Source organism: Falco peregrinus, chromosome 3 (genome assembly GCF_023634155.1).
Source record: "Falco peregrinus isolate bFalPer1 chromosome 3, bFalPer1.pri, whole genome shotgun sequence".
Lineage (NCBI taxonomy): Eukaryota > Metazoa > Chordata > Aves > Falconiformes > Falconidae > Falco > Falco peregrinus.
In genome coordinates, this window is record NC_073723.1 from 14833476 (window position 1) to 14854555 (window position 21080).

General features: G+C 58.8%; 1 protein-coding gene across 1 annotated transcript in view; it reads left to right on the plus strand.

Moving 5' to 3' along the window:
- The first annotated feature begins 522 nt into the window (after positions 1-522).
- Positions 523-21080, plus strand: part of EPPK1 (epiplakin 1) — a 43023-nt gene continuing 22465 nt past the window's right edge. The window contains exons 1-3 of the mRNA XM_055798888.1: positions 523-8097; positions 8206-8466; positions 9466-19713. Coding sequence (XP_055654863.1) covers positions 523-8097; positions 8206-8466; positions 9466-19713 — 18084 coding nt within the window. The remainder of the gene's footprint in view (positions 8098-8205; positions 8467-9465; positions 19714-21080) is intronic.

Genomic DNA, 21080 nt, shown 5'->3' on the forward strand with positions numbered 1-21080 from the left:
GAGTGAGTGCTGGTACTCCCTGGTAGCTGCTGCTTTTGGATGGTGCTTTGCCCCCAGGGCCTGATGTCCTTCAGGCCTTTGAAGCACTGCACAAGGTTTTTGTGCAGAGATGATCTCTGCACAAACTGGTGGCTAAATTCATGTGGCGAGGGCTTTACTCCTCACAGGAGCCAAGCCTTCCCTCAGCTCAGTGCTCCACAGGTCCCACTGGTGCCTCTGCTCTGGTGTCCTTCTCTCATGCTGAGATGTCCTAGTGCAACCGGCAAGCCTAGCTCAGGAAGCAGAGGGTGCTTGCCTCTGCCAGGCCTGACTCAGCATGTCAGCTTCAGGGATAAGCACACTGCCCTGAACATGCTCAGCCTTTGGCCGTTACTTCCTACTGCCTCTGAGGCATTTATTTTTCTTTTTTCTCCCTGTATTTAGCATGCAAACTATAGAGAAGCTGATTTCTCACTGAGCTTTCCCGTTCTCTCCCCTTTCTCCAGAGAGGCTTGACAGCTGTGAAAGGAGTGCAGCGGGAGGATGGAGAGCAAGCCAGCAGTGAATGGCCATGCTGCCCTCATCTCTCACCAGGAAAACATGCCAGGAGCAAACCACTTGTGCCAGGACATAATGCCTTGCAAACAGAAAAAAGCAGCTGACAGGGATGTGACAGTGATGGATGCTTCTAGCGAGCCCTCTAAGGCAGCTGGCAGCGTTGCTGGAGTGTATGTAGAGGTTTCAAAGAAGATAATGAGCTTTTATGATGCCACCAGAGAGCACCTCCTGAGTCTGGATTCAGCACTCTGTCTTCTCGAGGCCCAGGCAGCCATGGGCTTTATCATTGACCCGGTGAAGAACAGGCATGTCTCCGTGGCAGAAGCTGTGCATCTGGGGCTGGTGGGGCTGGAGCTGAAGGAAAGGTTGCTCGCTGCAGAGAAAGCTGCTACTGGCTTTGTGGACCCCTACACAGAAGAGAAAATCTCCCTCTACCAGGCGATCCAGAAGGACCTGATCGGGAGGGAGCAAGGAACCCGGCTGTTGGAGGCCCAGATTGCAACCGGAGGCATCATTGAGCCAGCCACTGGCTGCCGGCTCCCCGCAGATGTTGCCTGTGAGAGGGGATATTTAGATGAAGAGATGAGCCAGCTCATCTCTGACCCCAGCAATGAGGCCAGCAAAGGATTCCTCAACCCCAGTACTATGGAGAGGGTCACTTATACGGAGCTTATAAAGAGGTGTATTGTTGATCCAGCCTCAGGCTTCCTCCTCTTGCCCCTGCAAATCACGTTCCCAGGTCTGGGAGGGAGGGTGAGCAGCAGGGATCTTTTTGACTCTGGCATCATCAGCTCTGACATGTTCAGAGGTCTTGAGGAGGGAAGAGTTTCTGCCCAGGAGGTAGCAGAAAATGACTCTGTTCAGCAGTTCCTGCATGGGACAAGGAGCGTGGCTGGTGTTGTCCTGCCTTCCGGTGAGCGGAAAAGCCTTTACCAGGCACTGAGAGAGCACCTCCTGGTGCCTGGCACTGCTCTGATGCTCCTGCAAGTCCAAGCCTCCACGGGCAGCCTAACAGACCCCATAAAGAACAAAAGCTACTCAGTTGATGAGGCTGTCAGGGTTGGTCTCATCGGCCCAGAGCTTCACGAGAAACTGTCTTCAGCTGAGAGAACCATCACTGGATACAGGGACCCTTACACTGGAGAAATGCTGTCTCTGTTCCAAGCCATCAGGAAAGGCTTCATCCCCAAGGATCATGGCATTTGCCTTCTGGAGGCTCAGATGGCTACAGGGGGTATAATTGCTCCAGGCAGGCACCTCCGTGTCCCTACAGAGACAGCTTGTAAGTGGGGGTACCTGGACGAGGCCACAAGACAGCTCCTCTCCAGTCCTACTGATGACATGAAAGGGTTCTTTGACCCCAGCTCCAAGGAGAAGCTGACCTATGCAGACCTGCTCAAGCGCTGTGTCACTGATCCCAACACGGGGCTCCTTCTGCTGCCGATTGGTGGGGACAGCAGAGAAGAATCCAAGGGAACCCACCTCTTTTTTGACCATAGGACCCAAACAACTCTGGAAAACACACAGGTATCCGTTGCTTTAGGTAAATTCAAGGGAAAGTCAGTGTCTCTCTGGAAACTCCTCTTCTCAGACTACATCCAAAGTGAGCAAAGAGCTGCTCTCACTCAGCAGTACCTTGCAGGAATGCTCTCTACACAAGAATTGGGTAAGGTAGTCAGTGCCACCATTGAGGAAATGGCTTCCACTGCTAATGTCACTTTTGAAGGACTGAGGGACCGTGTGACAGCTGACCAGCTTCTGAGCTCAGAAATTATCAACAAAGATTTGTTTAAGAAACTGAAGGAGGGAGAAACATCAGCCAAAGAAGTTGTTGGCATGGACACTGTCAAGAAGTACCTGCAAGGGACAGGTAGCATTGGTGGTCTGCTGCTTCCTGACTCCCAGGAGAAGATCAGCATCTACCAGGCAAAGCGGAAAGGACTTTTAAGGCCAGGAACATCACTGATCCTCCTGGAGGCACAGGCTGCCACTGGATTTATCATTGACCCAGCTGCCAACAAAAGGTACTCTGTAGATGAGGCTCTAAGAGCGAACATCATTGGCCCAGATGTTTACAACAAGCTACTGACTGCAGAGAAATCAGTCACTGGCTATAGAGATCCTTACTCAGGGAACAAGATCTCCCTCTTCCAGGCCATGAAGAAAGAGTTCATTGTGAAGGAACATGCTATCCGCCTGCTTGAGGCCCAGATCGCCACCGGCGGCATCATCGACCCTGTCAACAGCCACCGCATCCCTGTGGAGGTGGCCTACAAGCGCGGCTACTTTGACAAGAAGATGAATGTAATCCTTTCTGATCCCAGTGATGATACCAAGGGCTTCTTCGACCCCAACACTCACGAGAACCTCACCTACCTGCAGCTGAAGGAGAAGTGCATCACAGAGCCCTCCACAGGGCTCTGCCTCCTTCCCCTGAACAGCAGGAAGCGCCAGTTCATCGATGATGACACCAGACGGGTGTTCAGGAGCTCCTGGCTGCCGGTCAGGTTTGGGCGGTTACGGGGGGAGAAGGTCTCTGTGTGGGACCTGCTGAACTCCGAGTACTTTAGCGAGGGCAGGCGCCGAGAGATATTCAACCACTACCAGCTGAAGAAGCTCACCCTGGAGCAAATTCGAATCATGTTAGAGGAGGAAATGAAAAAATGGGCCCCCATCAAGTTCCCAGCCATGAGAGGCAGTGTCAGCGCTTACCACCTGATGGAAACAGGTGTCATTGACAAGGCCCTGTTTGAGAAGGTGTTGGAGGGATCCATCACACCTAAGGAAGTTCTGCACATGGACTCTGTCAGAAAGTATCTCTACGGCTCTGGCAGCATCGGAGGTGTTGTGCTCCAGCCATCAAACCAGAGGTTAAGCATTTATGAGGCCATGAAGCAAAACATTGTTGTACCAGGAGTAGCCCTCCCATTGCTAGAGGCCCAGGCTGCCACAGGCTTCATCATTGACCCAGTGAACAACCAGAAACTCTGTGTGGATGATGCTGTCAAGGAGGGAGTCATTGGGCCAGAAGTCCATGAGAAGCTGCAGCATGCAGAGGGGGCTGTAACAGGCTATAAAGATCCTTTCACAGGCAAGAAAATACCCCTCTTCCAGGCAATGAAGAAGGGCCTGATTGCGGACAGCCAAGCCATGCAGCTGATGGAGGTGCAGATGGCTACAGGAGGCATCATTGACCCAGCATGTGGCCACTATATCCCCATAGAATCTGCCCAGAAGCGAGGGTGCCTGGATGAGGATACAAGCAAAGCCCTTTCTAAACCCAGTGACAACAACAGAACCTTCTGTGTCCCCGACAGCAAAGAGACTGTGACCTATGCGGAGCTAATCAAGCGCTGTCAGAAGGATGAGATCTCTGGCTTCCACTTGCTGCCTCTGCCACAGACAGCTGCTCCTGCCTACACTGATGAACAAATCCAACAGATTTTCAAGGAAACTGTGGTGAAGGAAAAAGGGGTCTCCCTCTGGGAGCTAATCCACTCTGGGTATTTCACTGAAGAGCAGGGAAGACACTTCGTGGAGAGGTTCCGGTCTGAGGAAATGTCGCTGGAGCAGCTGGTTGCTCTTGTGCTCAGACTGGTTGAGGAGATGGAAATGAAAGCCCGCACCCAGATCACCTTTGAAGGTTTGCGGGGCAGTGTCCCTGCAGTATGGCTGCTGGATGCTGGCATCATTACTGAGAAGATGTTTGAAGAACTGGCTCAGGGCAGAAGAGCTCCAGAGGAAGTGGCTGCGATGGAGAGTGTGAAGAGGTACTTGCAGGGCACAGGCAGCATCGCTGGGGTATTCATAGAGGCATCCAAAAAGAAGATGAGCTTTTACGATGCCATGAAAAACAACTTACTCCTCCCTGGGGCTGCTCTGAGACTGCTAGAAGCTCAGGCAGCCACAGGATACTTAACTGACCCAGCAACAAACCAGAGACTCAGTGTGAGGGATGCTGTGAAAGCAGCAGTTGTTGGAGAAGAACTCACTGAGAAACTCCTTCTTGCTGAGAGGGCAGTGACCGGTTACACAGATCCCTACACAGGGAACTCCATCTCACTGTGCCAAGCGCTCAGGAAAGAGCTGATTCCCCTGGAAGATGCTATTCCCTTCCTAGAGGCCCAGTTGGCCACAGGAGGGGTCATTGATCCCATTCACCATCATCACCTTCCACTCCAGGCTGCATGCAGGTACGGCTTCTATGATGAAAACCTGAACCAAACCCTCTCTCGGATGAATGACAGCACCAAAGTCTTTTTTGATCCAAACACAAAGGAGAACGTGACCTACCAGCAGCTGAAGGACAGGTGCATTCACGAGGCTGAGTCAGGTCTCTGGCTGCTTCCTCTGTCAGAAAATGTGATGTTCTGTGTGGATGAACAAACCATGGAGGTGATGAAATCTGTGACTGTTTGTGTCAATGTAGGGCGGTTCAAAGGACAGACAGTGTCAGTCTGGGACCTTCTTAACTCTGAATACCTCTCAGACGGCAAAAGAAGAGAGCTAGTGCAAAAGTACAAAGACGAAAATACTGAAGTGCTGCAGGAAATTGTAACAAGTGTCACCACAATCATCAAAGAGACTGAGACACAGGGCAAGAAATTTGCATTCAGGGGCCTGAGGAAAAGAGTATCTGCCAGTGACCTCTTCCAGTCTCAACTGATAGACAAAAAAACCCTTGATGAGCTCAACCAGGGGAAGAAAACAGTCAAAGAAGTGACTGAAATGGACTCTGTCCGCAGGTACCTAGAGGGCAGCAATTTCATAGCAGGGGTCCTTATACAGCCAAGCAATGAGAAGATGAGCATCTACCAAGCCATGAGGAAGGGCATCCTGAGGCCAGGGACAGCACTGGTGCTGCTGGAGGCACAGGCTGCCACTGGCTACATCATTGACCCAGAGAAAAACAAGAAGTTTTCAGTGGAGGAAGCATTAACTGCAGGCCTAATTGGAGGGGAGATTTTTGAAAAGCTACTCTGTGCAGAAAGAGCTGTGACAGGCTACACTGACCCCTACACAAAAGCCCCGATGTCCCTATTTGAAGCTATGAACCAAGGACTGATTGTGAAGAGCCACGGCATCCGCCTGCTCGAGGCCCAGATCGCCACCGGCGGCATCATCGACCCCGTGCACAGCCACCGCCTCCCCGTGGAGGTGGCCTACCGGCGCGGCTACTTTGACCAGGAGATGAACCAGATCCTCTCCGACCCCAGCGATGACACCAAGGGCTTTTTCGACCCCAACACCCATGAGAACCTCACCTACATGCAGCTACTGGAGAGATGTGTTCAAGATTCAGAGACTGGGTTGTACATGCTGCAAGTTGTACAGGAAGGAGGGAAGTACTTCTACATTGATGAGCTTACAAAACAGGTTTTGCGCTTAAAGCCCCTTAAAGTGAAAGTTGGAAAGTTTAAAGACCAAACAGTTTCTATCTGGGAAATTCTCTGCTCTCATTACATCTCCGAGCAGAAAAGGAAAGAGCTAGTGATGCAGTACAAAAGCAAAACCCTAACACTGGAAGACCTTACAGCACTGATCATGAAAATAATTGAGGATACAGAGCAAAGAGCAGAAGGCCTCAAGGTTAAAGGACTCCGAGGGTATGTGTCAATATCAGAATTGTTTAACTCTGAGATAATTGACAAGAAAACTCTAGATCAGCTGCAGGATGAAAGTCTCACACTTGTGAGCCTCACAGAGAGGGACACCATCAAAAGGTACTTGGATGGCACTGGATGTATTGCTGGGGTTCTACTCCCATCAAGGAAAGAGAAGATGAGCATCTACCAGGCCCTAAACAAAGGCCTCCTCACAGAGCAATGTGCATTGGGGCTGCTGGAGGCGCAGGCTGCCACTGGTTTTCTCATTGACCCACTGAAAAATAAGAAGCTATCCGTGGATGAGGCTGTCTCATCTGGGCTGGTGGGGAGAAACTTGCACAAGAAACTCCTGTCAGCAGAGAAAGCCGTGACAGGATATGAAGATCCTCATACAGGAAATAAAATATCTCTCTTCCAGGCAATAAGGCAAAAGATAATAGTCAAGGAGCATGGCATCCGCCTGCTCGAGGCCCAGATCGCCACCGGTGGAATCATTGACCCCGTGAACAGCCATCGCCTCCCCGTGGAAGTGGCCTACCGGCGCGGGTACCTAGATGATGATATGTTTATCCTGCTTTCTGATCCAGATCATGGTACAAAAGGTTTTATAGATCCTAATACTCATGAGAAAATCAGTTACAGCCAGCTCCTGCAGAGATGTTCCAAAGACAGAAATACTGGATTGTACCTGCTGCAGGTCATGGAAAAAGATGATGACTATTTCTACATTGATGAGCATACAAAAACTGCCCTATTATGTACAAAGGTGGAAGTGCCTTTTGGAAAATATAAAGGACAGGTGTTGTCACTGTGGGAACTTCTCTGTTCTGAGTACATAACAGAAGAAAAAAGAAAAGAACTGATAAAAAAATATAAAGATGAATCCCATAACATTCTACAAGGAATCATTGATATAATATTAAATATAATGAAAGAAAAAGAAGAGGACAGAAATGATGTCTGGTTCCAAGGAATCAGGCAACAAATAACAGCATCAGAACTTCTAAGTGCAGGAATCATTACAGAAGAAACAATGGAAAACCTGCATGAAGGAAAAGAAAGGGCACAAGATATAGCAAAAATGGATACTGTGAGAAAATACCTAGAGGGAACCGGAAGCATTGCTGGTGTGCTGGTACCCTCTAAGGCTGACCCCACCAAGATGGAGAAGATGAGCATCTACCAGGCCATGTGGAAGGGCATCCTGAGGCAGGGCACGGCTCTGGTGCTGCTGGAGGCGCAGGCTGCCACCGGCTTCCTCATTGACCCATGCAAAAACAAGAAGTTCTCTGTGGACGAGGCGGTCTCATCTGGGCTGGTGGGCAGCGAGCTACAAAAAAAACTTCTTACTGCAGAGAGAGCTGTGACAGGCTACACGGACCCCTGCACAGGAAAAAAGATGTCCCTCTTCCAGGCCATGAAGAAGGAGCTCATTGTCAAGGAGCACGGCATCCGCCTGCTGGAGGCCCAGATCGCCACCGGCGGCATCATCGACCCCGTGCACAGCCACCGCCTCCCCGTGGAGGTGGCCTACCGGCGCGGCTACTTTGACCAGGAGATGAACCAGATCCTCTCCGACCCCAGCGATGACACCAAGGGCTTCTTCGACCCCAACACCCACGAGAACCTCACCTACATGCAGCTCCTCCACCGCTGCGTGCCCGACCCGGACACGGGGCTGCTCATGCTCCAGCTGATGGACAAGGGCTCCGTGCTCTACCAGCTGACAGAGGATGCCCGCAAAGCCCTGCAGGACGCCCGCACCACCCTCAGCGTGGGGCTCTTCCAGGGCCAGAGCGTCACCGTCTGGGAGCTCCTCTTCTCCTGCTACGTCCCCGACCACCGGCGCCAGGACCTCCTCCGGAAGTACAAGGCGGGGACGGTCACCATCTCGGAGATGATCACCCTCCTCACCGCCATCATCAGCACAGCTGAGGGCCAGGGCCACGGCACCGCCCTGGCCCGCAAGCCAGTGCAGCGCGAGACAGCGCCGCTGGCCGAGAACGGCGAGGCCACGGGCCCCTGGCAGGAGCAGGAGCAGGAGCAGGAGCAGGAGCAGCAGCTGCAGCGGTCCCTGAAGTCCCACACTGTCGAGGTGTCGGCGGGCGGCTTCCAGGGCAGGAAGGTCTCCCTGTGGGAGCTGCTCTTCTCCAAGTATGTCTCCGAGGCAAAGAGGCAGGAGCTGCTGGGGCAGGCCCGCGCCAGGAGTCTGGCGCTGGACGAGCTGGCAAGGCTCCTCACCGTGCTCGTCGAGGAGGCGGCAGAGCAGAGCAGCAAGATGAAATTCCCGGGCCTCAGGAGGCAGGTGACTGCCTCGGATCTGGTGGACTCGGGCATCATCGACAAGGACACGCTGGCCGACCTCGTCCAGGGCTCCAAGACCGTGGAGGAGGTGACGGAAATGGCCTCCGTCAAGCGCTACCTGGACGGCACGGGCTGCATCGCCGGCGTGCTGGTGCCCTCCAAGGCTGACCCCACCAAGATGGAGAAGATGAGCATCTACCAGGCCATGTGGAAGGGCATCCTGAGGCAGGGCACGGCTCTGGTGCTGCTGGAGGCGCAGGCTGCCACCGGCTTCCTCATTGACCCGCTCACCAACGAGAAGCTCTCTGTGGACGAGGCCATCTCGTCCGGGCTGGTGGGCAGCGAGCTGCACGAGAAGCTCCTGTCGGCCGAGAGGGCCGTGACAGGCTACACGGACCCCTACACTGGCGACCAGATCTCCCTCTTCCAGGCCATGAAGAAGGAGCTCATTGTCAAAGAGCACGGCATCCGCCTGCTGGAGGCCCAGATCGCCACCGGCGGCATCATCGACCCCGTGCACAGCCACCGCCTCCCCGTGGAGGTGGCCTACCGGCGCGGCTACTTTGACCAGGAGATGAACCAGATCCTCTCCGACCCCAGCGATGACACCAAGGGCTTCTTCGACCCCAACACCCACGAGAACCTCACCTACATGCAGCTCCTCCACCGCTGCGTGCCCGACCCGGACACGGGGCTGCTCATGCTCCAGCTGATGGACAAGGGCTCCGTGCTCTACCAGCTGACAGAGGATGCCCGCAAAGCCCTGCAGGACGCCCGCACCACCCTCAGCGTGGGGCTCTTCCAGGGCCAGAGCGTCACCGTCTGGGAGCTCCTCTTCTCCCGCTACGTCCCCGACCACCGGCGCCAGGACCTCCTCCGGAAGTACAAGGCGGGGACGGTCACCATCTCGGAGATGATCACCCTCCTCACCGCCATCATCAGCACAGCTGAGGGCCAGGGCCACGGCACCGCCCTGGCCCGCAAGCCAGTGCAGCGCGAGACAGCGCCGCTGGCCGAGAACGGCGAGGCCACGGGCCCCTGGCAGGAGCAGGAGCAGGAGCAGGAGCAGGAGCAGCAGCTGCAGCGGTCCCTGAAGTCCCACACTGTCGAGGTGTCGGCGGGCGGCTTCCAGGGCAGGAAGGTCTCCCTGTGGGAGCTGCTCTTCTCCAAGTATGTCTCCGAGGCAAAGAGGCAGGAGCTGCTGGGGCAGGCCCGCGCCAGGAGTCTGGCGCTGGACGAGCTGGCAAGGCTCCTCACCGTGCTCGTCGAGGAGGCGGCAGAGCAGAGCAGCAAGATGAAATTCCCGGGCCTCAGGAGGCAGGTGACTGCCTCGGATCTGGTGGACTCGGGCATCATCGACAAGGACACGCTGGCCGACCTCGTCCAGGGCTCCAAGACCGTGGAGGAGGTGACGGAAATGGCCTCCGTCAAGCGCTACCTGGACGGCACGGGCTGCATCGCCGGCGTGCTGGTGCCCTCCAAGGCTGACCCCACCAAGATGGAGAAGATGAGCATCTACCAGGCCATGTGGAAGGGCATCCTGAGGCAGGGCACGGCTCTGGTGCTGCTGGAGGCGCAGGCTGCCACCGGCTTCCTCATTGACCCGCTCACCAACGAGAAGCTCTCTGTGGACGAGGCCATCTCGTCCGGGCTGGTGGGCAGCGAGCTGCACGAGAAGCTCCTGTCGGCCGAGAGGGCCGTGACAGGCTACACGGACCCCTACACTGGCGACCAGATCTCCCTCTTCCAGGCCATGAAGAAGGAGCTCATTGTCAAAGAGCACGGCATCCGCCTGCTGGAGGCCCAGATCGCCACCGGCGGCATCATCGACCCCGTGCACAGCCACCGCCTCCCCGTGGAGGTGGCCTACCGGCGCGGCTACTTTGACCAGGAGATGAACCAGATCCTCTCCGACCCCAGCGATGACACCAAGGGCTTCTTCGACCCCAACACCCACGAGAACCTCACCTACATGCAGCTCCTCCACCGCTGCGTGCCCGACCCGGACACGGGGCTGCTCATGCTCCAGCTGATGGACAAGGGCTCCGTGCTCTACCAGCTGACAGAGGATGCCCGCAAAGCCCTGCAGGACGCCCGCACCACCCTCAGCGTGGGGCTCTTCCAGGGCCAGAGCGTCACCGTCTGGGAGCTCCTCTTCTCCCGCTACGTCCCCGACCACCGGCGCCAGGACCTCCTCCGGAAGTACAAGGCGGGGACGGTCACCATCTCGGAGATGATCACCCTCCTCACCGCCATCATCAGCACAGCTGAGGGCCAGGGCCACGGCACCGCCCTGGCCCGCAAGCCAGTGCAGCGCGAGACAGCGCCGCTGGCCGAGAACGGCGAGGCCACGGGCCCCTGGCAGGAGCAGGAGCAGGAGCAGGAGCAGGAGCAGCAGCTGCAGCGGTCCCTGAAGTCCCACACTGTCGAGGTGTCGGCGGGCGGCTTCCAGGGCAGGAAGGTCTCCCTGTGGGAGCTGCTCTTCTCCAAGTATGTCTCCGAGGCAAAGAGGCAGGAGCTGCTGGGGCAGGCCCGCGCCAGGAGTCTGGCGCTGGACGAGCTGGCAAGGCTCCTCACCGTGCTCGTCGAGGAGGCGGCAGAGCAGAGCAGCAAGATGAAATTCCCGGGCCTCAGGAGGCAGGTGACTGCCTCGGATCTGGTGGACTCGGGCATCATCGACAAGGACACGCTGGCCGACCTCGTCCAGGGCTCCAAGACCGTGGAGGAGGTGACGGAAATGGCCTCCGTCAAGCGCTACCTGGACGGCACGGGCTGCATCGCCGGCGTGCTGGTGCCCTCCAAGGCTGACCCCACCAAGATGGAGAAGATGAGCATCTACCAGGCCATGTGGAAGGGCATCCTGAGGCAGGGCACGGCTCTGGTGCTGCTGGAGGCGCAGGCTGCCACCGGCTTCCTCATTGACCCGCTCACCAACGAGAAGCTCTCTGTGGACGAGGCCATCTCGTCCGGGCTGGTGGGCAGCGAGCTGCACGAGAAGCTCCTGTCGGCTGAGAGGGCCGTGACAGGCTACACGGACCCCTACACTGGCGACCAGATGTCCCTCTTCCAGGCCATGAAGAAGGAGCTCATTGTCAAGGAGCACGGCATCCGCCTGCTGGAGGCCCAGATCGCCACCGGCGGCATCATCGACCCCGTGCACAGCCACCGCCTCCCCGTGGAGGTGGCCTACCGGCGCGGCTACTTTGACCAGGAGATGAACCAGATCCTCTCCGACCCCAGCGATGACACCAAGGGCTTCTTCGACCCCAACACCCACGAGAACCTCACCTACATGCAGCTCCTCCACCGCTGCGTGCCCGACCCGGACACGGGGCTGCTCATGCTCCAGCTGATGGACAAGGGCTCCGTGCTCTACCAGCTGACAGAGGATGCCCGCAAAGCCCTGCAGGACGCCCGCACCACCCTCAGCGTGGGGCTCTTCCAGGGCCAGAGCGTCACCGTCTGGGAGCTCCTCTTCTCCCGCTACGTCCCCGACCACCGGCGCCAGGACCTCCTCCGGAAGTACAAGGCGGGGACGGTCACCATCTCGGAGATGATCACCCTCCTCACCGCCATCATCAGCACAGCTGAGGGCCAGGGCCACGGCACCGCCCTGGCCCGCAAGCCAGTGCAGCGCGAGACAGCGCCGCTGGCCGAGAACGGCGAGGCCACGGGCCCCTGGCAGGAGCAGGAGCAGGAGCAGGAGCAGGAGCAGCAGCTGCAGCGGTCCCTGAAGTCCCACACTGTCGAGGTGTCGGCGGGCGGCTTCCAGGGCAGGAAGGTCTCCCTGTGGGAGCTGCTCTTCTCCAAGTATGTCTCCGAGGCAAAGAGGCAGGAGCTGCTGGGGCAGGCCCGCGCCAGGAGTCTGGCGCTGGACGAGCTGGCAAGGCTCCTCACCGTGCTCGTCGAGGAGGCGGCAGAGCAGAGCAGCAAGATGAAATTCCCGGGCCTCAGGAGGCAGGTGACTGCCTCGGATCTGGTGGACTCGGGCATCATCGACAAGGACACGCTGGCCGACCTCGTCCAGGGCTCCAAGACCGTGGAGGAGGTGACGGAAATGGCCTCCGTCAAGCGCTACCTGGACGGCACGGGCTGCATCGCCGGCGTGCTGGTGCCCTCCAAGGCTGACCCCACCAAGATGGAGAAGATGAGCATCTACCAGGCCATGTGGAAGGGCATCCTGAGGCAGGGCACGGCTCTGGTGCTGCTGGAGGCGCAGGCTGCCACCGGCTTCCTCATTGACCCGCTCACCAACGAGAAGCTCTCTGTGGACGAGGCCATCTCGTCCGGGCTGGTGGGCAGCGAGCTGCACGAGAAGCTCCTGTCGGCCGAGAGGGCCGTGACAGGCTACACGGACCCCTACACTGGCGACCAGATGTCCCTCTTCCAGGCCATGAAGAAGGAGCTCATTGTCAAGGAGCACGGCATCCGCCTGCTGGAGGCCCAGATCGCCACCGGCGGCATCATCGACCCCGTGCACAGCCACCGCCTCCCCGTGGAGGTGGCCTACCGGCGCGGCTACTTTGACCAGGAGATGAACCAGATCCTCTCCGACCCCAGCGATGACACCAAGGGCTTCTTCGACCCCAACACCCACGAGAACCTCACCTACATGCAGCTCCTCCACCGCTGCGTGCCCGACCCGGACACGGGGCTGCTCATGCTCCAGCTGATGGACAAGGGCTCCGTGCTCTACCAGCTGACAGAGGATGCCCGCAAAGCCCTGCAGGACGCCCGCACCACCCTCAGCGTGGGGCTCTTCCAGGGCCAGAGCGTCACCGTCTGGGAGCTCCTCTTCTCCCGCTACGTCCCCGACCACCGGCGCCAGGACCTCCTCCGGAAGTACAAGGCGGGGACGGTCACCATCTCGGAGATGATCACCCTCCTCACCGCCATCATCAGCACAGCTGAGGGCCAGGGCCACGGCACCGCCCTGGCCCGCAAGCCAGTGCAGCGCGAGACAGCGCCGCTGGCCGAGAACGGCGAGGCCACGGGCCCCTGGCAGGAGCAGGAGCAGGAGCAGGAGCAGGAGCAGCAGCTGCAGCGGTCCCTGAAGTCCCACACTGTCGAGGTGTCGGCGGGCGGCTTCCAGGGCAGGAAGGTCTCCCTGTGGGAGCTGCTCTTCTCCAAGTATGTCTCCGAGGCAAAGAGGCAGGAGCTGCTGGGGCAGGCCCGCGCCAGGAGTCTGGCGCTGGACGAGCTGGCAAGGCTCCTCACCGTGCTCGTCGAGGAGGCGGCAGAGCAGAGCAGCAAGATGAAATTCCCGGGCCTCAGGAGGCAGGTGACTGCCTCGGATCTGGTGGACTCGGGCATCATCGACAAGGACACGCTGGCCGACCTCGTCCAGGGCTCCAAGACCGTGGAGGAGGTGACGGAAATGGCCTCCGTCAAGCGCTACCTGGACGGCACGGGCTGCATCGCCGGCGTGCTGGTGCCCTCCAAGGCTGACCCCACCAAGATGGAGAAGATGAGCATCTACCAGGCCATGTGGAAGGGCATCCTGAGGCAGGGCACGGCTCTGGTGCTGCTGGAGGCGCAGGCTGCCACCGGCTTCCTCATTGACCCGCTCACCAACGAGAAGCTCTCTGTGGACGAGGCCATCTCGTCCGGGCTGGTGGGCAGCGAGCTGCACGAGAAGCTCCTGTCGGCCGAGAGGGCCGTGACAGGCTACACGGACCCCTACACTGGCGACCAGATCTCCCTCTTCCAGGCCATGAAGAAGGAGCTCATTGTCAAGGAGCACGGCATCCGCCTGCTGGAGGCCCAGATCGCCACCGGCGGCATCATCGACCCCGTGCACAGCCACCGCCTCCCCGTGGAGGTGGCCTACCGGCGCGGCTACTTTGACCAGGAGATGAACCAGATCCTCTCCGACCCCAGCGATGACACCAAGGGCTTCTTCGACCCCAACACCCACGAGAACCTCACCTACATGCAGCTCCTCCACCGCTGCGTGCCCGACCCGGACACGGGGCTGCTCATGCTCCAGCTGATGGACAAGGGCTCCGTGCTCTACCAGCTGACAGAGGATGCCCGCAAAGCCCTGCAGGATGCCCGCACCACCCTCAGCGTGGGGCTCTTCCAGGGCCAGAGCGTCACCGTCTGGGAGCTCCTCTTCTCCCGCTACGTCCCCGACCACCGGCGCCAGGACCTCCTCCGGAAGTACAAGGCGGGGACGGTCACCATCTCGGAGATGATCACCCTCCTCACCGCCATCATCAGCACAGCTGAGGGCCAGGGCCACGGCACCGCCCTGGCCCGCAAGCCAGTGCAGCGCGAGACAGCGCCGCTGGCCGAGAACGGCGAGGCCACGGGCCCCTGGCAGGAGCAGGAGCAGGAGCAGGAGCAGGAGCAGCAGCTGCAGCGGTCCCTGAAGTCCCACACTGTCGAGGTGTCGGCGGGCGGCTTCCAGGGCAGGAAGGTCTCCCTGTGGGAGCTGCTCTTCTCCAAGTATGTCTCCGAGGCAAAGAGGCAGGGGCTGCTGGGGCAGGCCCGCGCCAGGAGTCTGGCGCTGGACGAGCTGGCAAGGCTCCTCACCGTGCTCGTCGAGGAGGCGGCAGAGCAGAGCAGCAAGATGAAATTCCCGGGCCTCAGGAGGCAGGTGACTGCCTCGGATCTGGTGGACTCGGGCATCATCGACAAGGACACGCTGGCCGACCTCGTCCAGGGCTCCAAGACCGTGGAGGAGGTGACGGAAATGGCCTCCGTCAAGCGCTACCTGGACGGCACGGGCTGCATCGCCGGCGTGCTGGTGCCCTCCAAGGCTGACCCCACCAAGATGGAGAAGATGAGCATCTACCAGGCCATGTGGAAGGGCATCCTGAGGCAGGGCACGGCTCTGGTGCTGCTGGAGGCGCAGGCTGCCACCGGCTTCCTCATTGACCCGCTCACAAACGAGAAGCTCTCTGTGGACGAGGCCATCTCGTCCGGGCTGGTGGGCAGCGAGCTGCACGAGAAGCTCCTGTCGGCCGAGAGGGCCGTGACAGGCTACACGGACCCCTACACTGGCGACCAGATGTCCCTCTTCCAGGCCATGAAGAAGGAGCTCATTGTCAAGGAGCACGGCATCCGCCTGCTGGAGGCCCAGATCGCCACCGGCGGCATCATCGACCCCGTGCACAGCCACCGCCTCCCCGTGGAGGTGGCCTACCGGCGCGGCTACTTTGACCAGGAGATGAACCAGATCCTCTCCGACCCCAGCGATGACACCAAGGGCTTCTTCGACCCCAACACCCACGAGAACCTCACCTACATGCAGCTCCTCCACCGCTGCGTGCCCGACCCGGACACGGGGCTGCTCATGCTCCAGCTGATGGACAAGGGCTCCGTGCTCTACCAGCTGACAGAGGATGCCCGCAAAGCCCTGCAGGACGCCCGCACCACCCTCAGCGTGGGGCTCTTCCAGGGCCAGAGCGTCACCGTCTGGGAGCTCCTCTTCTCCCGCTACGTCCCCGACCACCGGCGCCAGGACCTCCTCCGGAAGTACAAGGCGGGGACGGTCACCATCTCGGAGATGATCACCCTCCTCACCGCCATCATCAGCACAGCTGAGGGCCAGGGCCACGGCACCGCCCTGGCCCGCAAGCCAGTGCAGCGCGAGACAGCGCCGCTGGCCGAGAACGGCGAGGCCACGGGCCCCTGGCAGGAGCAGGAGCAGGAGCAGGAGCAGGAGCAGCAGCTGCAGCGGTCCCTGAAGTCCCACACTGTCGAGGTGTCGGCGGGCGGCTTCCAGGGCAGGAAGGTCTCCCTGTGGGAGCTGCTCTTCTCCAAGTATGTCTCCGAGGCAAAGAGGCAGGAGCTGCTGGGGCAGGCCCGCGCCAGGAGTCTGGCGCTGGACGAGCTGGCAAGGCTCCTCACCGTGCTCGTCGAGGAGGCGGCAGAGCAGAGCAGCAAGATGAAATTCCCGGGCCTCAGGAGGCAGGTGACTGCCTCGGATCTGGTGGACTCGGGCATCATCGACAAGGACACGCTGGCCGACCTCGTCCAGGGCTCCAAGACCGTGGAGGAGGTGACGGAAATGGCCTCCGTCAAGTGCTACCTGGACGGCACGGGCTGCATCGCCGGCGTGCTGGTGCCCTCCAAGGCTGACCCCACCAAGATGGAGAAGATGAGCATCTACCAGGCCATGTGGAAGGGCATCCTGAGGCAGGGCACGGCTCTGGTGCTGCTGGAGGCGCAGGCTGCCACCGGCTTCCTCATTGACCCGCTCACCAACGAGAAGCTCTCTGTGGACGAGGCCATCTCGTCCGGGCTGGTGGGCAGCGAGCTGCACGAGAAGCTCCTGTCGGCCGAGAGGGCCGTGACAGGCTACACGGACCCCTACACTGGCGACCAGATCTCCCTCTTCCAGGCCATGAAGAAGGAGCTCATTGTCAAGGAGCACGGCATCCGCCTGCTGGAGGCCCAGATCGCCACCGGCGGCATCATCGACCCCGTGCACAGCCACCGCCTCCCCGTGGAGGTGGCCTACCGGCGCGGCTACTTTGACCAGGAGATGAACCAGATCCTCTCCGACCCCAGCGATGACACCAAGGGCTTCTTCGACCCCAACACCCACGAGAACCTCACCTACATGCAGCTCCTCCACCGCTGCGTGCCCGACCCGGACACGGGGCTGCTCATGCTCCAGCTGATGGACAAGGGCTCCGTGCTCTACCAGCTGACAGAGGATGCCCGCAAAGCCCTGCAGGACGCCCGCACCACCCTCAGCGTGGGGCTCTTCCAGGGCCAGAGCGTCACCGTCTGGGAGCTCCTCTTCTCCCGCTACGTCCCCGACCACCGGCGCCAGGACCTCCTCCGGAAGTACAAGGCGGGGACGGTCACCATCTCGGAGATGATCACCCTCCTCACCGCCATCATCAGCACAGCTGAGGGCCAGGGCCACGGCACCGCCCTGGCCCGCAAGCCAGTGCAGCGCGAGACAGCGCCGCTGGCCGAGAACGGCGAGGCCACGGGCCCCTGGCAGGAGCAGGAGCAGGAGCAGGAGCAGGAGCAGCAGCTGCAGCGGTCCCTGAAGTCCCACACTGTCGAGGTGTCGGCGGGCGGCTTCCAGGGCAGGAAGGTCTCCCTGTGGGAGCTGCTCTTCTCCAAGTATGTCTCCGAGGCAAAGAGGCAGGAGCTGCTGGGGCAGGCCCGCGCCAGGAGTCTGGCGCTGGACGAGCTGGCAAGGCTCCTCACCGTGCTCGTCGAGGAGGCGGCAGAGCAGAGCAGCAAGATGAAATTCCCGGGCCTCAGGAGGCAGGTGACTGCCTCGGATCTGGTGGACTCGGGCATCATCGACAAGGACACGCTGGCCGACCTCGTCCAGGGCTCCAAGACCGTGGAGGAGGTGACGGAAATGGCCTCCGTCAAGCGCTACCTGGACGGCACGGGCTGCATCGCCGGCGTGCTGGTGCCCTCCAAGGCTGACCCCACCAAGATGGAGAAGATGAGCATCTACCAGGCCATGTGGAAGGGCATCCTGAGGCAGGGCACGGCTCTGGTGCTGCTGGAGGCGCAGGCTGCCACCGGCTTCCTCATTGACCCGCTCACCAACGAGAAGCTCTCTGTGGACGAGGCCATCTCGTCCGGGCTGGTGGGCAGCGAGCTGCACGAGAAGCTCCTGTCGGCCGAGAGGGCCGTGACAGGCTACACGGACCCCTACACTGGCGACCAGATCTCCCTCTTCCAGGCCATGAAGAAGGAGCTCATTGTCAAGGAGCACGGCATCCGCCTGCTGGAGGCCCAGATCGCCACCGGCGGCATCATCGACCCCGTGCACAGCCACCGCCTCCCCGTGGAGGTGGCCTACCGGCGCGGCTACTTTGACCAGGAGATGAACCAGATCCTCTCCGACCCCAGCGATGACACCAAGGGCTTCTTCGACCCCAACACCCACGAGAACCTCACCTACATGCAGCTCCTCCACCGCTGCGTGCCCGACCCGGACACGGGGCTGCTCATGCTCCAGCTGATGGACAAGGGCTCCGTGCTCTACCAGCTGACAGAGGATGCCCGCAAAGCCCTGCAGGACGCCCGCACCACCCTCAGCGTGGGGCTCTTCCAGGGCCAGAGCGTCACCGTCTGGGAGCTCCTCTTCTCCCGCTACGTCCCCGACCACCGGCGCCAGGACCTCCTCCGGAAGTACAAGGCGGGGACGGTCACCATCTCGGAGATGATCACCCTCCTCACCGCCATCATCAGCACAGCTGAGGGCCAGGGCCACGGCACCGCCCTGGCCCGCAAGCCAGTGCAGCGCGAGACAGCGCCGCTGGCCGAGAACGGCGAGGCCACGGGCCCCTGGCAGGAGCAGGAGCAGGAGCAGGAGCAGGAGCAGCAGCTGCAGCGGTCCCTGAAGTCCCACACTGTCGAGGTGTCGGCGGGCGGCTTCCAGGGCAGGAAGGTCTCCCTGTGGGAGCTGCTCTTCTCCAAGTATGTCTCCGAGGCAAAGAGGCAGGAGCTGCTGGGGCAGGCCCGCGCCAGGAGTCTGGCGCTGGACGAGCTGGCAAGGCTCCTCACCGTGCTCGTCGAGGAGGCGGCAGAGCAGAGCAGCAAGATGAAATTCCCGGGCCTCAGGAGGCAGGTGACTGCCTCGGATCTGGTGGACTCGGGCATCATCGACAAGGACACGCTGGCCGACCTCGTCCAGGGCTCCAAGACCGTGGAGGAGGTGACGGAAATGGCCTCCGTCAAGTGCTACCTGGACGGCACGGGCTGCATCGCCGGCGTGCTGGTGCCCTCCAAGGCTGACCCCACCAAGATGGAGAAGATGAGCATCTACCAGGCCATGTGGAAGGGCATCCTGAGGCAGGGCACGGCTCTGGTGCTGCTGGAGGCGCAGGCTGCCACCGGCTTCCTCATTGACCCGCTCACCAACGAGAAGCTCTCTGTGGACGAGGCCATCTCGTCCGGGCTGGTGGGCAGCGAGCTGCACGAGAAGCTCCTGTCGGCCGAGAGGGCCGTGACAGGCTACACGGACCCCTACACTGGCGACCAGATCTCCCTCTTCCAGGCCATGAAGAAGGAGCTCATTGTCAAGGAGCACGGCATCCGCCTGCTGGAGGCCCAGATCGCCACCGGTGGCATCATCGACCCCGTGCACAGCCACCGCCTCCCCGTGGAGGTGGCCTACCGGCGCGGCTACTTTGACCAGGAGATGAACCAGATCCTCTCCGACCCCAGCAATGACACCAAGGGCTTCTTCGACCCCAACACCCACGAGAACCTCACCTACATGCAGCTCCTCCACCGCTGCGTGCCCGACCCAATGACTGGTCTTTATTTCCTTAATATTTTTTGAAGAAAATTTAAAACTTTTTTCATGCCCTTCTTCATTACTGCTGTGGTGTTTAATTTTGCTAATGTTAATAGTTCTTTGTCTCCTGGTATATTCCTTTTATATAGATATATATACATCATATTTTTAAAAAATCCTAGTTCTATTCAGCTTATTTTCTGGGTTTTCTCCTTTTTTTTCAGTAGCCTGACTACATCAGTTATAGCTTTTAATGACTGCCCCAAGCATTTTGGTATAGCGTATTAAGTCTTCATCTTCTGTAGTCATTTAAGAACCCAGGAAACAAGTTGGGTTATCTGTGGTCATTTTGTTGAATTATCTTGTCTGTATTTTCCTTATCCAGGTTTAAATGGAAGTATGTCTTCATGTGGTGTGTGTTTTGTAGTGAGAACTGTATTTTTATTTTCCTTCTAGTGTGTTTTCTTTTACATGAAGAACATTCTGTTCCTAGCACATTCGCATGGCATTATTGGAGTCGCAGGGTTTGAAGCCTAGTTTTACTTGTAGTCAGATTTCCACATAGGCACTATGTCAGGCTCGTTTTAGGTATCACCAGACTGGGATGCATTCTCTGTCTTTGCTTTTAATGTCTCAGCTTGTCTATTTTTTCTTGGGGTGTCTGGACTACATATACCCTCATCTTAGAGTGGTTTGGTCTCTCACTGATCCACACACTCAGTTCATGCCCATGCTGTGCTTTCCATCCCTTTCCATCCCTCCAATTCTCCAGCTGTCCATGGAGCCTCTACAGTGAGCTGTGGTCCACGTGCTCTATGCAAAAGCTGCGAGCCGCAGTGTGTGTTATCATGCTGTATTTCTAGCCTATCCATCCACGGTCAGGGAAGCTGGCAGAGGAGCATCCATTCTCTCCAGCTGGATCCTCTGTGCATTTCTCAGCTCCTTTTGTCACCCTGTGTCCTGAGCTGCCTCAGCCCATGAGCCACACCGCTGGAGAGGAGGCAGCCCTGGAACTACTCTGCCACAGACTTCAGGGTTGAATAATGCTACTACTGTTTGATAGAAGAAAACTTACTCTCTTTAAATGCATTACCTTAGGCTAGTTGCCTTAATTAACCCAGTAATGTCCTGTAAAATGGACTTTTTGCCACAGCTTGTACAGCTGATAGCTGGAAACAAGTGTAGATTAGCCATGGAATTCCTCACCACAACCTGCTGTGTATCCCAAAGGTTTGCATGGGCTCAAAAAGTGAATGGACAGATTAACGGCAGAGAAGTCCCCTGAGTGTTGTTAAATGCAAAGACACATCTCTGCCTCAGCAGGTCCCTCAGCTGCAGGTTACTAGAAGCTGGAAGACACGATCAGGGAGGTGTTGGTGAGGTTTGCGCTGCTCTTACAT